Raw genomic sequence first — 12,774 nt, forward strand, 5'->3', positions numbered from 1 at the left:
AAGTCCGCTGGGATCGGCAAATAGAAGGGGATAAAAGGTGCTGGTGGCGTGGGGTGATGGTGAATGATTAACCCGCTGGGCAGCATCGTGGCACTGCCGTGTGTCCCCCCCCATCCTGGGACTCCCTCCAGGAAAGGGGGGGGGGGTCTGGACATCTTCGCGAACACCCAGCCCCATCACGCCCCTCCCCGTGCCCAGAGGCAGCAGCTGCCAGCAACAATTTTATAGAAGTTAACTGAAAACTGCAGTTACAGAAAAAAAAAAAAAAATCTTTAACTTTTCTGCATTAAAAGGGAGGGAAAAGGCTGGAAGTGGGGGGGGGGGTCCTCCCCTACCCCCACCCCTGCTGGTGCTTGCATTATGAGCGGGCTGGGGGCATGCTGAGGTGAAATCTTGGCGATTTTGGGGATGCTCTTGTGGCCCCTCCGCAGCCCCCTGCCAGCGGCTCAAACAGCTCTTGCCCACAGCGAAGAAATGCCTGAAAACTTCCCCGCTTCCAACCCGACAGAATAAAAAAAAAAAAACAAAACCCAATAACAATAAAGGGCTTCTCCTTGAAAAACCAGTGACTTTTCAAGGATGTGCCAAGCAGCCAAACTGGAGCTGGCTCTCTTGAACAGGAGCTCGAAAAAACAAAGTAAAAATTTAAACCGGTAGTTGCCCCGCTGGCGATGTGAGAGATTGAAGGGGTAAAAATACCAGGAATCTTCGGGATTTGCATCCAGCACCTGCCCGGGGACAGGCAGGCACAAGCAGCAGCCTGGGCAGTGGCAGCAGCATCACCGTTGGGGCTCGTTTACTCAAACCCCTTTGCTGGGAGGACTGGAAACCAGTGGGCAGAGACTGGCAGCCCTGCCGCAGCGGGGTTTTGCTCTGGGTTCATTCTCATGGTGATAAATTCTGAAAGCCCACTGATGCGGGGCCATGCTGGCACGTTTCCGAGCATCCTTTAAAAACAACAATAAAAATGAACCCAAGAAACCATGCACCCACTTAAATGTTTTTAAAAATAATTACCAAAAAAAAAAAAAAAAAAAGATACTTGGGGAAAGACAAATTGCCCTTGCAGGAGACTGAACAGCAGCGGCCGGGGGAGGGGGACACCACCGGGACCCCCTTCTCCCCCTGTCACCAGCACACCGGTTACAGGAAGAAGAGCTTGTCGCAGAGCTGGGTGCTGGGCTCGTGGTGCAGGATGTGTCCCGAGAGGAAGGCCAGCTTGTGTGCGTACTTGCAGGGCGCTGGGACCCGGATGGTGCCCGGCCAGTTCCAGTACAAGTGACAGAGCTTGAAAGTTAACCTGGGGACAGCGAGAGGAGCGGGTGTCAGCGCTCCCTGGCACCCTGGGCCTTGCGGGATGGTGGCTTCGGGGACGGATCCTGCTCCCTAAGGCAGCGCCGTGCTCCGGCAGCAGGAGCTGCAAAGGCTGTAAGGCCAAAGCTGCTTGCACAGGGTTGTTTTCTTCCCGATTGCACGAGCTAAAGGTCAGGCTCTGCCTGGGCACTGATAGCGGCTGATTGCACGAGTTACCCGGGTGCTGAGCCCTGCTCGAACCTGCAACAGCTCTCCCGCAAGGCCACCCAGGCCAGCACCCGGTGACACATTTTCCTTTATCACCTTTGCAATTAAATCTTGCCCAGGGAGGAGGTAAGACAGGCGCAACCCGCCTCCTCTCCCCCATCCCCCAACCGAGCCCTCCCAGTACGAAGAGCAGGCTCAGCCCCATGCGTGCGCGAGTACCTGCTGCCCTCCCCGCAGACTGTTATGCAAAAAAAAAAAAAAACCCCAAAAAAAACCCACCACAGATTTGGGTCTGGGGTGTGGCCCCCACACTGCAGGATGCTGTGGGGAGCTGCTCTTACCTCTGCAGGTGCTCGAAGCTGAGGTTGGCCGTGTTCAACACGCAGATGTAACGCGTGGGGATGCTGCAGCCTTGGCGAGAGCGATGGGCCACCAAAAAGAAATCCTGCCTGAGAGGGAGGGAAGGACAAAGGGGGCATTTGCCTGCCGGTATTTTGGCACACCACGGGTTTTTGGCACACCAGGTTTGGGCTTTTTGTTGGTTTTTGGTTTGGTTTTTTTTTTTTGGCACACTAGGTTTGGGGTTGGTTTTTTTTTGGCACACCAGGTTTAGGAGGAGGGGGTTGGCACCCCACGTTTGGGGTTTTTTTTGGCACACCAGGTTTAGGCTTTTTTTTTTTTTTTTTTTTTTTTTGGCACACTAGGTTTGGGCTTGGGTTTTTTTTGAATGCCAGGTTTGGGGTTGGATATTTTTTTGGCACACCAGGTGCTTTTTGGGGCACCCCACGCAGCTTTCCCAAACGACTGCCACTCACCAGTCCAAGCTGGTGACTGTGTGGTCAATGACGGTCCCTGGAGGAGGGGACACGAACTGCTCCTCCTCCACGGTGTAAAAGTTGGTGCTGATTTGCTTCTGCACCACCACGACCACCATGCTGGGCTGGTAATTCTCAAAGGTCTTGAAGCACTTCTGCATCTGCGGGATCTCGTACTTGAGCACGGTGTCGAGCTGGCTGTCGGACACGCCGTCCCTGTATATGACAATCTTCTTGGGCAAGCAGTGGTTCATCTGGGGAAGCAGAAATCGGAAAAGCTCACTGTTTTTCCCCCCTGCACGAGGCACAGGGCTGGCTGGCAGGGGAAGATGCATGTCCCGGCAAGAAGCCGGGCGCTAGGTGCCCACCAGATCTCCAGGGCTCACAGTTTGGTGATTTTGCAGCCTGTGAGTTCAACCCATCACCCCTGAGCTTTGCAGAAAGCCCCCGACTATATTCAGCCCCAGCAAATGCATTTCACCCCAGTCTCAGAAGTGCTGGCAGGGCACAGAGCAGCAATGTTTGCACTAATCCGTTCGGTGACCAGCAAACTTCCCATTTTTCACGGATGTTTCTCCAGCACCCACTGATGGGAAAATCTCAAGAGCGAGCCCCAGCCCCCACCCTGTCACACGCTGCTTTTCTCATGCTGGGGACATGGGACAAGGGGACAGGGCTCAGCAGTTCGATGCCGATACAAGCAGAAGTGTAACATGGCACTTCCCCCAGTGCAAACTAATTTTCCAGGCAGGTTCGCACGTTCCCAAGATAAGGGTGAGCCTCCCCAGGCACGCGTGGCTGCGGGCGCCACATCCAGTCCAAAGGCTGCCGAGGTGTTTGCTTGCTCGCACGCACTTGGGCTGAGAGTTTTTGGGTGTTTTCCTCTTGCTTCGAGGGGATATTAAACCATGGCAGGGTGTTTTGTTTGGTTTTTTTTTTTGATAACACTGGGCTGAAGGGTCTGGCCTCACCTCGTGAAACTGCCGGAGGGCATTGGCCAGGCAGAGCTGCAGGCTGTCGGCGATCTCTTGATGCGGCATCTGGAAGACCACCCTGGAGTACCACCTGGTGAGGATGCTGGGGACAGAGCGGGGATGAGCGTCAGGAATGCCCCTCACCAGCCAAAGTCCACCCAGCCGTTGCGCAACCGAAACCGAGCCCGGCTGGGCGCTCGCAGCACCTTTCCCAGCAATACGGCGTCGAGGGCGCACCAAAGGCCACTGCTGTGTGGGCCGGCGGCCAGCGACACCCCCATAAACACACCGGCAGAGACCTTGCTGAGCACAGCAGCTGGGGAAGGCATCAACCCCCTCCTTTCCCAGCAAAGGGGAGGCAGCAGCGATGCCGGCGTGGGACCCCCAAGCCTGCACCCCCAGGGTGCCACGTACTGGTTCATGCTGGCCACGAAGCCGATGACGGAGCGCATCCCTTTGCTGCGGCTGTGGTAGATGTCCATGCCGATCACCATCAGCTGTTTCTTGGGGAAGGGAGGAAGGGGAAGGGAGGTGGGAGTTAGGGATAAGCCAGACACCTCCAGGCTGCCCTGCCTGGATCCCTCAAGCTGCGAGGGACGTCACACAGGCAAAACGGAGACGCCAACCCCGATTCTGCAGGTGGTTCATCCGCACCCCTGGAGGGAAGCTCATGACCACAACAGTTTACATCCCAGAGCTTGCAAACTCATCGCACACATGTGCCAAGTGGTTTCGCCCGCCTTACCAGGGGGATGTCGACCCCCCAGAGCTCGCCTCCCAGCTTGCAGTTCATCTGCAGCAGAACTTTCTGGACCACGGTCCTCAGCTTGCCCGGCTGGCCTGAAAGGGACTGCACGTTGATGACCTGCAAAGGGAAAAAAAAAAAAACAAATGGGAAAAGTGAGGCTGGAGATGCCCACAGCTTCCCTGCACTGGTGGTCCCCTTCTGCCAAGCCCCTCGCCCACCTGGGAGGGTACCGGGGACTGCACACAGCACAGCTTCTTGATGGCCCTGTACAAATCCTCCCGGCTGCTGGAGATTATGCACAGGAGCAGCTGCACCTTGTCCTGCAGGGAAGCACAGCAGGGGAGGGTGATGCATGGGGAGCAGAGAAGACCCCCAGCCCTCCCTAGAAGACACATTAACCTCATGCTAAGCTGCACTATCCCCCCCACCCCACCCCTGAGCCCGTCTCCTCACCTCGCTACTCAAAACGCTTTGGATAGTCTTGGCATAGGTCTCGATGCGGTCATCCTTCAGCTCCACCACGGTGGGATGGCTGACACGCATGCCGATGGGGCCGCAGATGCTCTCCATGGTGGCCACCAAAGTCTTTGCCACGTCCTGCAAGCGCTTCGGGTAAACCAGCAGCCAGTAATTCATGGCAATCTAGGAGAGAGGACAGTCCTCGCCTCAGAGCTGCGGCTGCCAAGCCATGCAGCTCCCAGCCCTGCAGCACAGGGGGAAAGGTGGGAGAGGGAAAAAGGCCCAAGAGGAACCTAAAGGGCACACAGCATCCAATTCTGGCAGTCCAAAAGCCTTCAGCCACGCCAGGAGGAGGTGGGAAAGCAGACACTGTGGCTACGTACCTCTAACATCCTTTGGAAAAACAGGCTGAAGCATAAAGCCAACATAAATAAGGGAAAAATTTTAGCTTGAACAAGCTCAGATGGGAGTGGGGCAGATGGGATGCCAGCACTAAGAAAACCCATCCCAGTTTTCAAACAAGGGGATGTTGTTGCAACAGCCGAGCCGCAGGCCCACCGCTGAGATGGAGGCTTCTCTCGTGACTTCCTTGCTCCACCTCAGGTCCTCGACGGGGATGAAGGAGCTGTGCCGCAGGTTGATCCTCTCCGCGGGCAAGATTCGGCCTTGGGTCTGAACAGAGCAGAAATCCATGGCAGTTCCGATGCCACTGCGGTGTGGCCGTTGCTTGCGTTCCTGGCACGCCACAGCCCCTACCCTGTAGATGTCTGGGTCCAGGCTGAGCCCCCAGCGCATCAGCTCCTGCGAGGCCTCTGGGTTGTCCTTGATCCTGCGCAGGAGGCTGGCGAGACACATGTAGTGCTGCTTGGGGCTCTGCAGCATCTCCTTCATCAAGTCCTGCAGCGGGCGGGTACAAGAGGAGGTGGGTTGGGGAACTCCTGGGTGTGATGGGGGACTCTGAGCTCCTCCCAGCAGTGGCTGGCCAAGGCCCAGCTCTCCAAACCGGGCAACACTGGCTCGAGTGAGTAGGGACCCTCAGATGCAAACATGCTCTGACCTTCACCATTCGACTGTCCTTCCTCATCTCGCGGACCCCGGTCATGAAGGTGAGCTCTGGCACGAGCAGCACCAGGTCCAGCTGACGCTGCAGGGAGGGGGGACAGCACCATCAGCACCCCAAGGGGGCTGCAAGCTCCTGCCCTCCTAGCGATGGGCAGGGCAGGGCAGGGGCTGGAAGAGCCAAGAAAAAACCATGGGACTCAATGTCCCCTCCCCAGCTCACTGTGCCTGGCTCACCTTCCCATCCGACGTCTGTTTTTCCCTGGGCCTGTGGACAAGCAGCGGCTGGTCCAGCTCCCTGATGGTGATCCCATAAGCTTTGCTGGAAAAACAGCAGGGAGATGGCATCAGGTGAGGTGTTCCTGCTCAGGCACCTCAGGTCAGAGCCAGGCATCAAGCCCTTCCCCACAGAGAGACGCTCATCCCAAGGGATGCTCCACCAGTCCCTACCTGTAGTAGTCCACAAAGGTGATCTCCTCACCGCTGAACAGGGTGAAACTGTCCCTTGGGGTCTTGTTCCAGTCGATGTCGTTGATGTGGTAGGTGCGGTTGTTGTAGCGGGTGATGACCACGCTGCCCACCAGCTGCTTGAAGCACTCCTCCTGAAAGCTGTTGAGACTTTGCCTGTAGATGGTATGCCTGCGGCAGGGAGAGAGGGAGGAGAAGCAGCTCACGGCAATGCTCTCTGCGTGTGCTACCCCAAAAATAAAACACCTTTTGCCAAACAGCACCAGTGGCCTGCAGCCTGGCCAGTGCCAGTGGCACAGCCCTCGCCAAGAGCCAGCCCTGGGCACGTGGCTGCTGGAAAACCACCCTCGTGCCTAATGCCCCGCGGGGCTCCCCTGGGTTTTCTCCCTTCTCTTACATGACGTTCAGGATGGAATCACTGTGGATAACTTTGTGGATGGTATCGACCAAGAGGAAGAGGCCACCGTCCTTCTTTCGGATGCTGACAGAGTATCCCGGCCAAATCTGCAGCCTGTGCCCCGAGGAGAAGATGCCCAACGGCACCTGGGTTAAAACTGGAGCTGCCCACATGGTGCTGCCAGAGGAGCCAGCAGCTGCCTCCCTCACCAAGGAGGGCTCGAAACCCATGGGGATTTATTTCCCAGCTGGCTGCCAGCTCTCAGCTAATAACCCCTGAACTGCACTGCAGAAAACAGGCACTCTGAGGTCAGGCTAACCAGAGCTGGCTGAGAGAGCTGATCTGGCAAAGACTTCTGAATTTCCAGCCTCACACCACTGCCAAGGGGAGAGGAACAACCCCACCTCACGCCCACGTGCCTGGGCGGCAGCAGGGAAAAACTGTGACCAGCGCCCACCTGTAATGCTGTAACACGGTGGCCTGGTCAGGTTCAAAGAAATTTCTCCCAATGGGCTTCATATCCAAGATTCTCATCACCCTAGGGAAGGAAAAGCAGGACTCGCTCAGGCTCGGTGGGCAGGAGGAGGAGGGTCTCTTCCTTGGAGGTCAGCGGAGGCCTGGGGTGGGTCTCGGCCGTCCCTCACCTTCGGAAAACCACATTGTAAAAGGGGACGCAGAGATCCGAGCTGGGCTCGAGGACCTTGGTTATCTGGATGGTGATGGTGATCTCCTCACTGTCGCTCCCCCTCTGAGCCTTCAGGCTGACAGGCTGCAGGGTGAGGTGGTGCATCAGCCGGGGCAGGAGAGATGCTCTCCCACCCAGCACGTGGGCCAGAGGCCCCAGGGGGGGCACCCCTGTGCCCCCCAGTTGGGTAGAACAACCTCACCCTGGCACAGATCGCATAGCCCCTTACCTGGGGGAGCAGTTTGGGCAGGTAGAGGATGGAGCCATCAAACGCAGTCACATCCCCTGTCACCGCCTGGTGCTCCTTCAGCATGGCGAAGCGTGTGCTCCTGCACTCCACCTCTGGGCTGCCGGAGACAGGGATGCATCACCTCCATCACCGGCTGCTGCTGGCAAGTCTTTTAACCCTCCTCCACCCTCAGCAAGACCCCACTCCGGACTCCAAAAAACCCACGGGGAGGAAAAGCCAGAGATCATTTACTTTGCTGCCCTGCAGGTGCTCAGCCCGCAGGCACCGTGGCTGCGCCGGCCGCTCCATCTAGCGGCTACCATGACAGAGAGAGGGAGGGAGAGACACAGACAGCTCTACCCAGGGCACCCACCCTTCTGCGAGGGGCTGGGGGGGAGCCTGACCCCCCAGGCCCCCACCAATACCTGAAGGTAACGTGGTACTGGTAGACAGCTTCGTTCTGGCAGGAGATTTTAACTGAGTTCAGCCCCACGGCTATGGCAGTTCCCTTCACCGTCGGCTTCAGCTCTGGTGCCCTAGGAGAAATGGGGCTGAGGCAGGGGGGTCAGCTGCAACCCCCACCAGCACCCGGACCCTAGAACGGGGGGCTGAGGCTCGCAAGCCCTTCACTTACGGTGTGCCCGCAGACGAGGGGGTCCGTGGGGCAGACACAGGCAGCAGAGTGGGCTGATGTCCCGGTGGGCGCAGGGTGGGCACAGCAGTGGTACCGGGCTTTCCACGGAACGGCACAGTGGGGTGTCTCATGGGGGGGCCGGGCAGCGTGTTCCCTCTGCCTTTGAACAGCATCCTGCATCCCCGGTGGGAGGTAAGGTAGGGGGGGGTGGGGGCAGAGGTGAGCCCTGGCACGCTGAGAACACACCAGCGGCATCCTGGCTGCAAACCTCCAGTGATGGCCCTCCCCACCACCCCCTCGGTGCAGCCCCCTGGACCCCCCCTCCACACCCCCCACACAGCTGAGACTTAGACACGCAAAACACCAAGTTTTGGTGGTGAGGGACCAAGCTGGCCAGGGCACTGACAAGCGGAGCAGGAGGTGGTGCAAGCAGTGGCTCGGTGAAGCCAGTGGTGTCACCTGCAGCAGTGTCACCCCCCTGCCCGCTGCCACTGGGGCTGGCAATTAGCCACGGGGAGGACTCGTGGCCAAGGCGGGCACAGGGACAGAGGTACAGTGGGGACTCACCGCCCGCGCGTGGGGCCTGCTGCCCCCCAGGCATCCTCGACCACCGGGCTGTGCCGTGCCAGCACCTCTGCCGTGCCAGCGCTGCAGCGGCCTGCGGGAAGGAGAGGGCACGGTGGGCAGCAGCAGGGGGGCCGGCTGGGCAGCCCCTACCCCCAGCACAACCACCTACCGACGGGCCAGTCCGCCGGCTCCAAGGGTGGGGGGCAAGGCCCCTCGCCGAGGCCTAGGCCACACAGCAGGGCCGACAGCGGCACCAGGGAAGGCTGGGGCTGGGGCGGGCCGGGTGGGGGCAGGCGCTGAGCAAGGGCCCACAGCCCCCCCAGCCGGCCCGGGGCAGCGGGAGAGGCAGCGGGCGCGGGGCCGGGGCCAGGGCCGGGGCCGGGCCGCCGTGGCTCCATGTAGGCCCCGTCGAGGCCGCGGCCTACCAGCTGCGAGCACGCCGCCGCCGCCGCCGCACTGCGCAGGCGCGGCCACACCCACCCACCGCCCTCCGCTCTTATTGGGCAGCGCGATGGCCACGCCCCTCACCGCCCAGCCCTGTACTGGGGGGCGGGGCTCAGCACCGCGGACAGCGCCCGCCGCGGGGCGGCGCCGGGGGCAGATGGGGGGGTGTAAGGTGGGCCGGGGGGGGGGGCAAGGCGGGATATGGGGGTTAATATGGGATACAGGGGGTAGGCAGGATATGGGGGTGAGGTGGGATGTGGGGGGGGCAGCGCGGGATAAGGGGGCTAAGATGGGATGCAGGGGGTAAAGTTGGAAATGGGGGGGGGGGGCTAAGATGGGATGGGGTAAGGTGGGATACAGGGGCCAAGATGGGATAAGTGGGTCTAAGATGGGATACAGGGGGGTAACATGGGATGTGGGGGGGCAAGATGGGTTATGGGCTGGGAAGCAGCCCCCTGCCTGTGGGGGGTCTGAGGGGGGGTCTGGTTCCATGATGGCAGACAGTTGGGCAATGCAGTCATCCCCCGCAAAAGACACGCAGCCTCCCACCACCACAGCAGGGACAGGGTGGTGGCCACTCACTGCCCACCCCCCCAAGGAGTCCTGGTGGTCCCTGCAGCCATGCCCAGGGCCAATGATGGTCCCTGGGGGGTGGTCCCACCCACCTTGCCCCCTCCACGCTGCTTCCTTAGCCCAGAGCAGGGCAATGCCCTCCCCCCCCCCGCCAGCCCCTGGGATGCTCAGCCCCCTGGCACAGCCCAGGAGAGGGTGGGGGGCTCATCCCAGTGGGCCCCAGCGCTGTGCAAGGTGCCCCCCTGGCTCTCCCCAGGGAGCGGTGGGAGATTAAGTGTCTAAGGACACGGTGCCACATGCCAGCACCGAGTTTGCCACACCAGCCTGGTGGCACCGCAGAGGGGACAGAGCAGCCTCACATGGTGGATGGGGGGACACGCAGAAAAAAAAAAAAGATGTTTTTATTGTGCATTTCTCCCTGCAGGCACGCGTCCTGCTCACCCCAGCGTGTGCGCGGCTGCCAGAGAGCCGAGGGGACACTGCGGCCGTGCACGCCCAGAACTCTGGGAAGCAGGTAGCCACGGGCCCTGCCTGTCTTGCACCAGGGGGGAGGGTGCAGTGGGGCTGGGGGTCAGAGAAGGAGCCCCCAGCCCCAGTGCTGCCCCACCGCATGGCGGGGTGGGCAGTAGGAGCTGGCCCTGCACCCACGCCTGCAGAAGCCACCGCTGCGCATCCCTAAGGCTGAGAGGGCTGAGGGCAGAGCCGGGGGGGGGGCTGTGGGCTCTCCGTGTGCTGTGGGCATGGGGCTGGGCCCCCCCACTGGCCCCCCCTCCACCGGCTACCGGTGCCGGTGCTCCAGCAGAGCCTCGAAGTCTGGGGAGCACACCAGCTTCTGCTTCACGTGGCCCAGAACGATCATCTCGCCGGTCCGGTTGTCCCCAATGCCGACAGACACCAGCTCCTTTTCCAGAGGGGAGAAACACCTGTGAGCAGCCCACTCCCACGGAAAACCCTTTAAATAGGGGGGGAGAAGGGCTGGGAGTCCCTGCCTGCTGCAGGGGCGGGGGGCTAAGCCTGGAGGAGATGTCCCCAGGGTGTGGGTAGCAGGGGGGCACAAGGGCAGGATCCTTCCCCACCGCTGTCAGAGGGATGGGCTGCCCGAGAACCAGCTCGCCACCCCACCAGCGACCCCCCCCAAGGGGCTATTTTGGGCTGCATCCCCCCCAGATTAGGTCCCCAGTGCTCCCCCTCCTCCCAGCCCCATACCTGTAAGAAGGAGCAGGGGGTCCCCATGGTCACATCCAGCGTCACCTTGCCCAGCACCAGCTGCACCTTCCCCGACTTGCGGATGAGCAGTTTCCCCACCTGCCCCTCGGGGAGGTCGGCCAGGGTGCAGGTGTTCTCCGCCTGCTTCGCCTCCTGCGAGGGACACCGTGGGATGAGGGGGGGGCCACAGGCATCACCACGCAGCCCCCTGACCCCCGACTTCCCCCCCCCCTCCCCCAGCCTTTACCTGGGTTTTCTCCTGCTTCACCACGACCACTTGGCCTTCTTCGTTTTGCAGCTCCGTCTTGATGGGTTTGGTGTCCTGGGTGGGGGGCTGGCCGGGCAGCGTGTCGGGCAGCTGGAGGAAGAGCAGCTCCTCCTCGGCCGACAGGGTCAGCTGCTGCAGCAGCTCGGCCACCGAGACGTCCCGGGGGAAACCGGGGGGGCCCTTGCTCTGCGTTGGCGTGGGTAGGGGGTCCTCATCGCACGGCTCTTCTTTCACTGGCACCACAGCGGGGAGAGGCGGCGGGTGGGCACGAGAAGGGGGGCAGCTCCCCCCCCACCCCCTCCCAACCCTTGTGCTGCCCCCCCCCCCACCCCAGCCCACCTTTCACCGCCGGGGGGTCCAGCTCCATCTTCTCATCCTTGGGGCCGGGCAGCCAGGGCTGGGGGTCCTCCTGCTCCGCCGCCTCCTCCTTGAAGAGCCAGCCCGAGTGGGCCAGCGGCAGCTGCACCGGCTTGTTACGGATGTCGTTCTTCAGCCCCGGATCATCGAGGAACTGTGGGGGTGGGAGAGGGGACACTCAGCACCAGTGGCACCGAAGCTGCCACCGCCACTCCCTCCCCGGCTTCACTCACATCGTCCTTCTGCAGCATCCGCAGGATCTTGCTTCGTCTCCTCGTCCGTCTCCCTCTTCTCCTTCTGATGTGATGATGGTGGAAGGGCCGAAGTCCGCATGTCCACCGTCTTGTCCCAGGAGCCGGCTGGGAGGGGGGAGCAGCCCTGGGGTGAGCCCCCAGCCAGGTGGGACAAGCCCGAGACCCACCGTGGGATGGGGGGCAGCTCCCGTTACCTTTCTTCTTCATCATTTCAGCGGGCCCTGCTCGAAGATGGAGTGGGACTGGATAACCTCGGGCCGGCCCCGGCCCCGGCTGTGCCCATCGCGCTGCCGCTCCCGCTCCTTCTTCTCCTTCTTGACGGAGACATCCTCCCTGGCCTGATGGGGTGGGTGGGGTGTGTGTGGGGTGGGGAGGAAGGGGGTCCATCACCCCCCAGCACGGGTTCCAGCTGTGGGGGGACGTTTTCGGCCCAGCGGTGTGGGCAAAAAACCGCCTCCGCGCCCCAGGGGAAACGCTTACGAGGCCACTTACTCGTCCTTGATCTTCCCTGCTAATTATGTTGGGGGTGAAGGTTTCTGCGAACGAGAGCAGAGGGACAAGTCGCTGCACGAGCCCAGATAAGGCAACAGAAACAAACCGGCCGCGGCGCTGGAGGCGGCGGCTGCGGACCTGCCTGCGTCCCGCATGGACACCACCCCATTCCCCACCCCCTGCACCCCAAAACCCCCCAGGCTGCCACCCTCCCCGCCCCCCCCCCCCCTCCTCCTCACCCGCCCGCCTGTGTTCTGGGTCTCCAAACCCCGCTCCCCAAGCAGTGGGGCAGGATGGAGGGTCACCCCGGAGGTTGGTCCCCCCGCCCCCTCCCAAGGAACTCACCTTCTTGACGCCTCCCAGGGTGAGGTCGCGGGAGCGGATGGAGGGCAGGCGCCGGGGGTGAGGGGGGGGGCGGGGGGGCGCCTGCCGAGCAGCCCCGGGCCCGGGGAGCGCCGGCAGGCTGCCCGGGGAGCCACTGTCACCACGCCCCCTCCGCCATCCTCGGCCTGGCCCTGCGGGGGGGACGAGTCAGGGGCACCCAGTGAGCAGGCCTCCCACATGGGGCTCAGCCCCCCCCAAACCCCCCCCCCCCCCCCCCGGTCCCTCCCCTGCACCCCCAGC

The 12,774-nt window shown here is 61.7% G+C and overlaps 2 protein-coding genes across 2 annotated transcripts; both read right to left on the reverse strand.

Annotated features, from left to right (window-relative positions):
• Positions 1–1,143: 1,143 nt before the first annotated feature.
• PIWIL2 (piwi like RNA-mediated gene silencing 2) lies at positions 1,144–8,713 on the reverse strand. The gene is made up of 20 exons (XM_037371834.1): positions 8,557–8,713; positions 7,990–8,163; positions 7,781–7,891; positions 7,356–7,473; positions 7,086–7,210; positions 6,899–6,979; positions 6,442–6,555; positions 6,027–6,215; positions 5,814–5,898; positions 5,575–5,661; positions 5,274–5,414; positions 5,076–5,189; positions 4,512–4,700; positions 4,277–4,378; positions 4,056–4,175; positions 3,725–3,813; positions 3,308–3,413; positions 2,337–2,590; positions 1,863–1,970; positions 1,144–1,300 (listed from the first exon to the last, which is right to left on the reverse strand). Exons 2-20 carry the CDS (start codon positions 8,160–8,162, stop codon positions 1,144–1,146), a joined length of 2,463 nt encoding a protein of 820 aa, XP_037227731.1. The 5' UTR covers position 8,163; positions 8,557–8,713.
• Positions 8,714–9,957: 1,244 nt separating this feature from the next.
• Positions 9,958–11,992, reverse strand: LOC119140455 (DNA-directed RNA polymerase III subunit RPC4-like). The gene is given in 7 exon segments (XM_037371835.1): positions 9,958–10,474; positions 10,780–10,932; positions 11,027–11,280; positions 11,387–11,558; positions 11,638–11,664; positions 11,666–11,763; positions 11,853–11,992. Coding segments are annotated over 7 exon segments (843 nt in total). The 5' UTR covers positions 11,869–11,992; the 3' UTR covers positions 9,958–10,351.
• Between the last annotated feature and the right edge of the window lie 782 nt (positions 11,993–12,774).

The sequence above is a fragment of the Falco rusticolus genome, chromosome 20, assembly GCF_015220075.1.
Source record: "Falco rusticolus isolate bFalRus1 chromosome 20, bFalRus1.pri, whole genome shotgun sequence".
In the NCBI taxonomy this organism is placed as follows: Eukaryota; Metazoa; Chordata; class Aves; order Falconiformes; family Falconidae; genus Falco; species Falco rusticolus.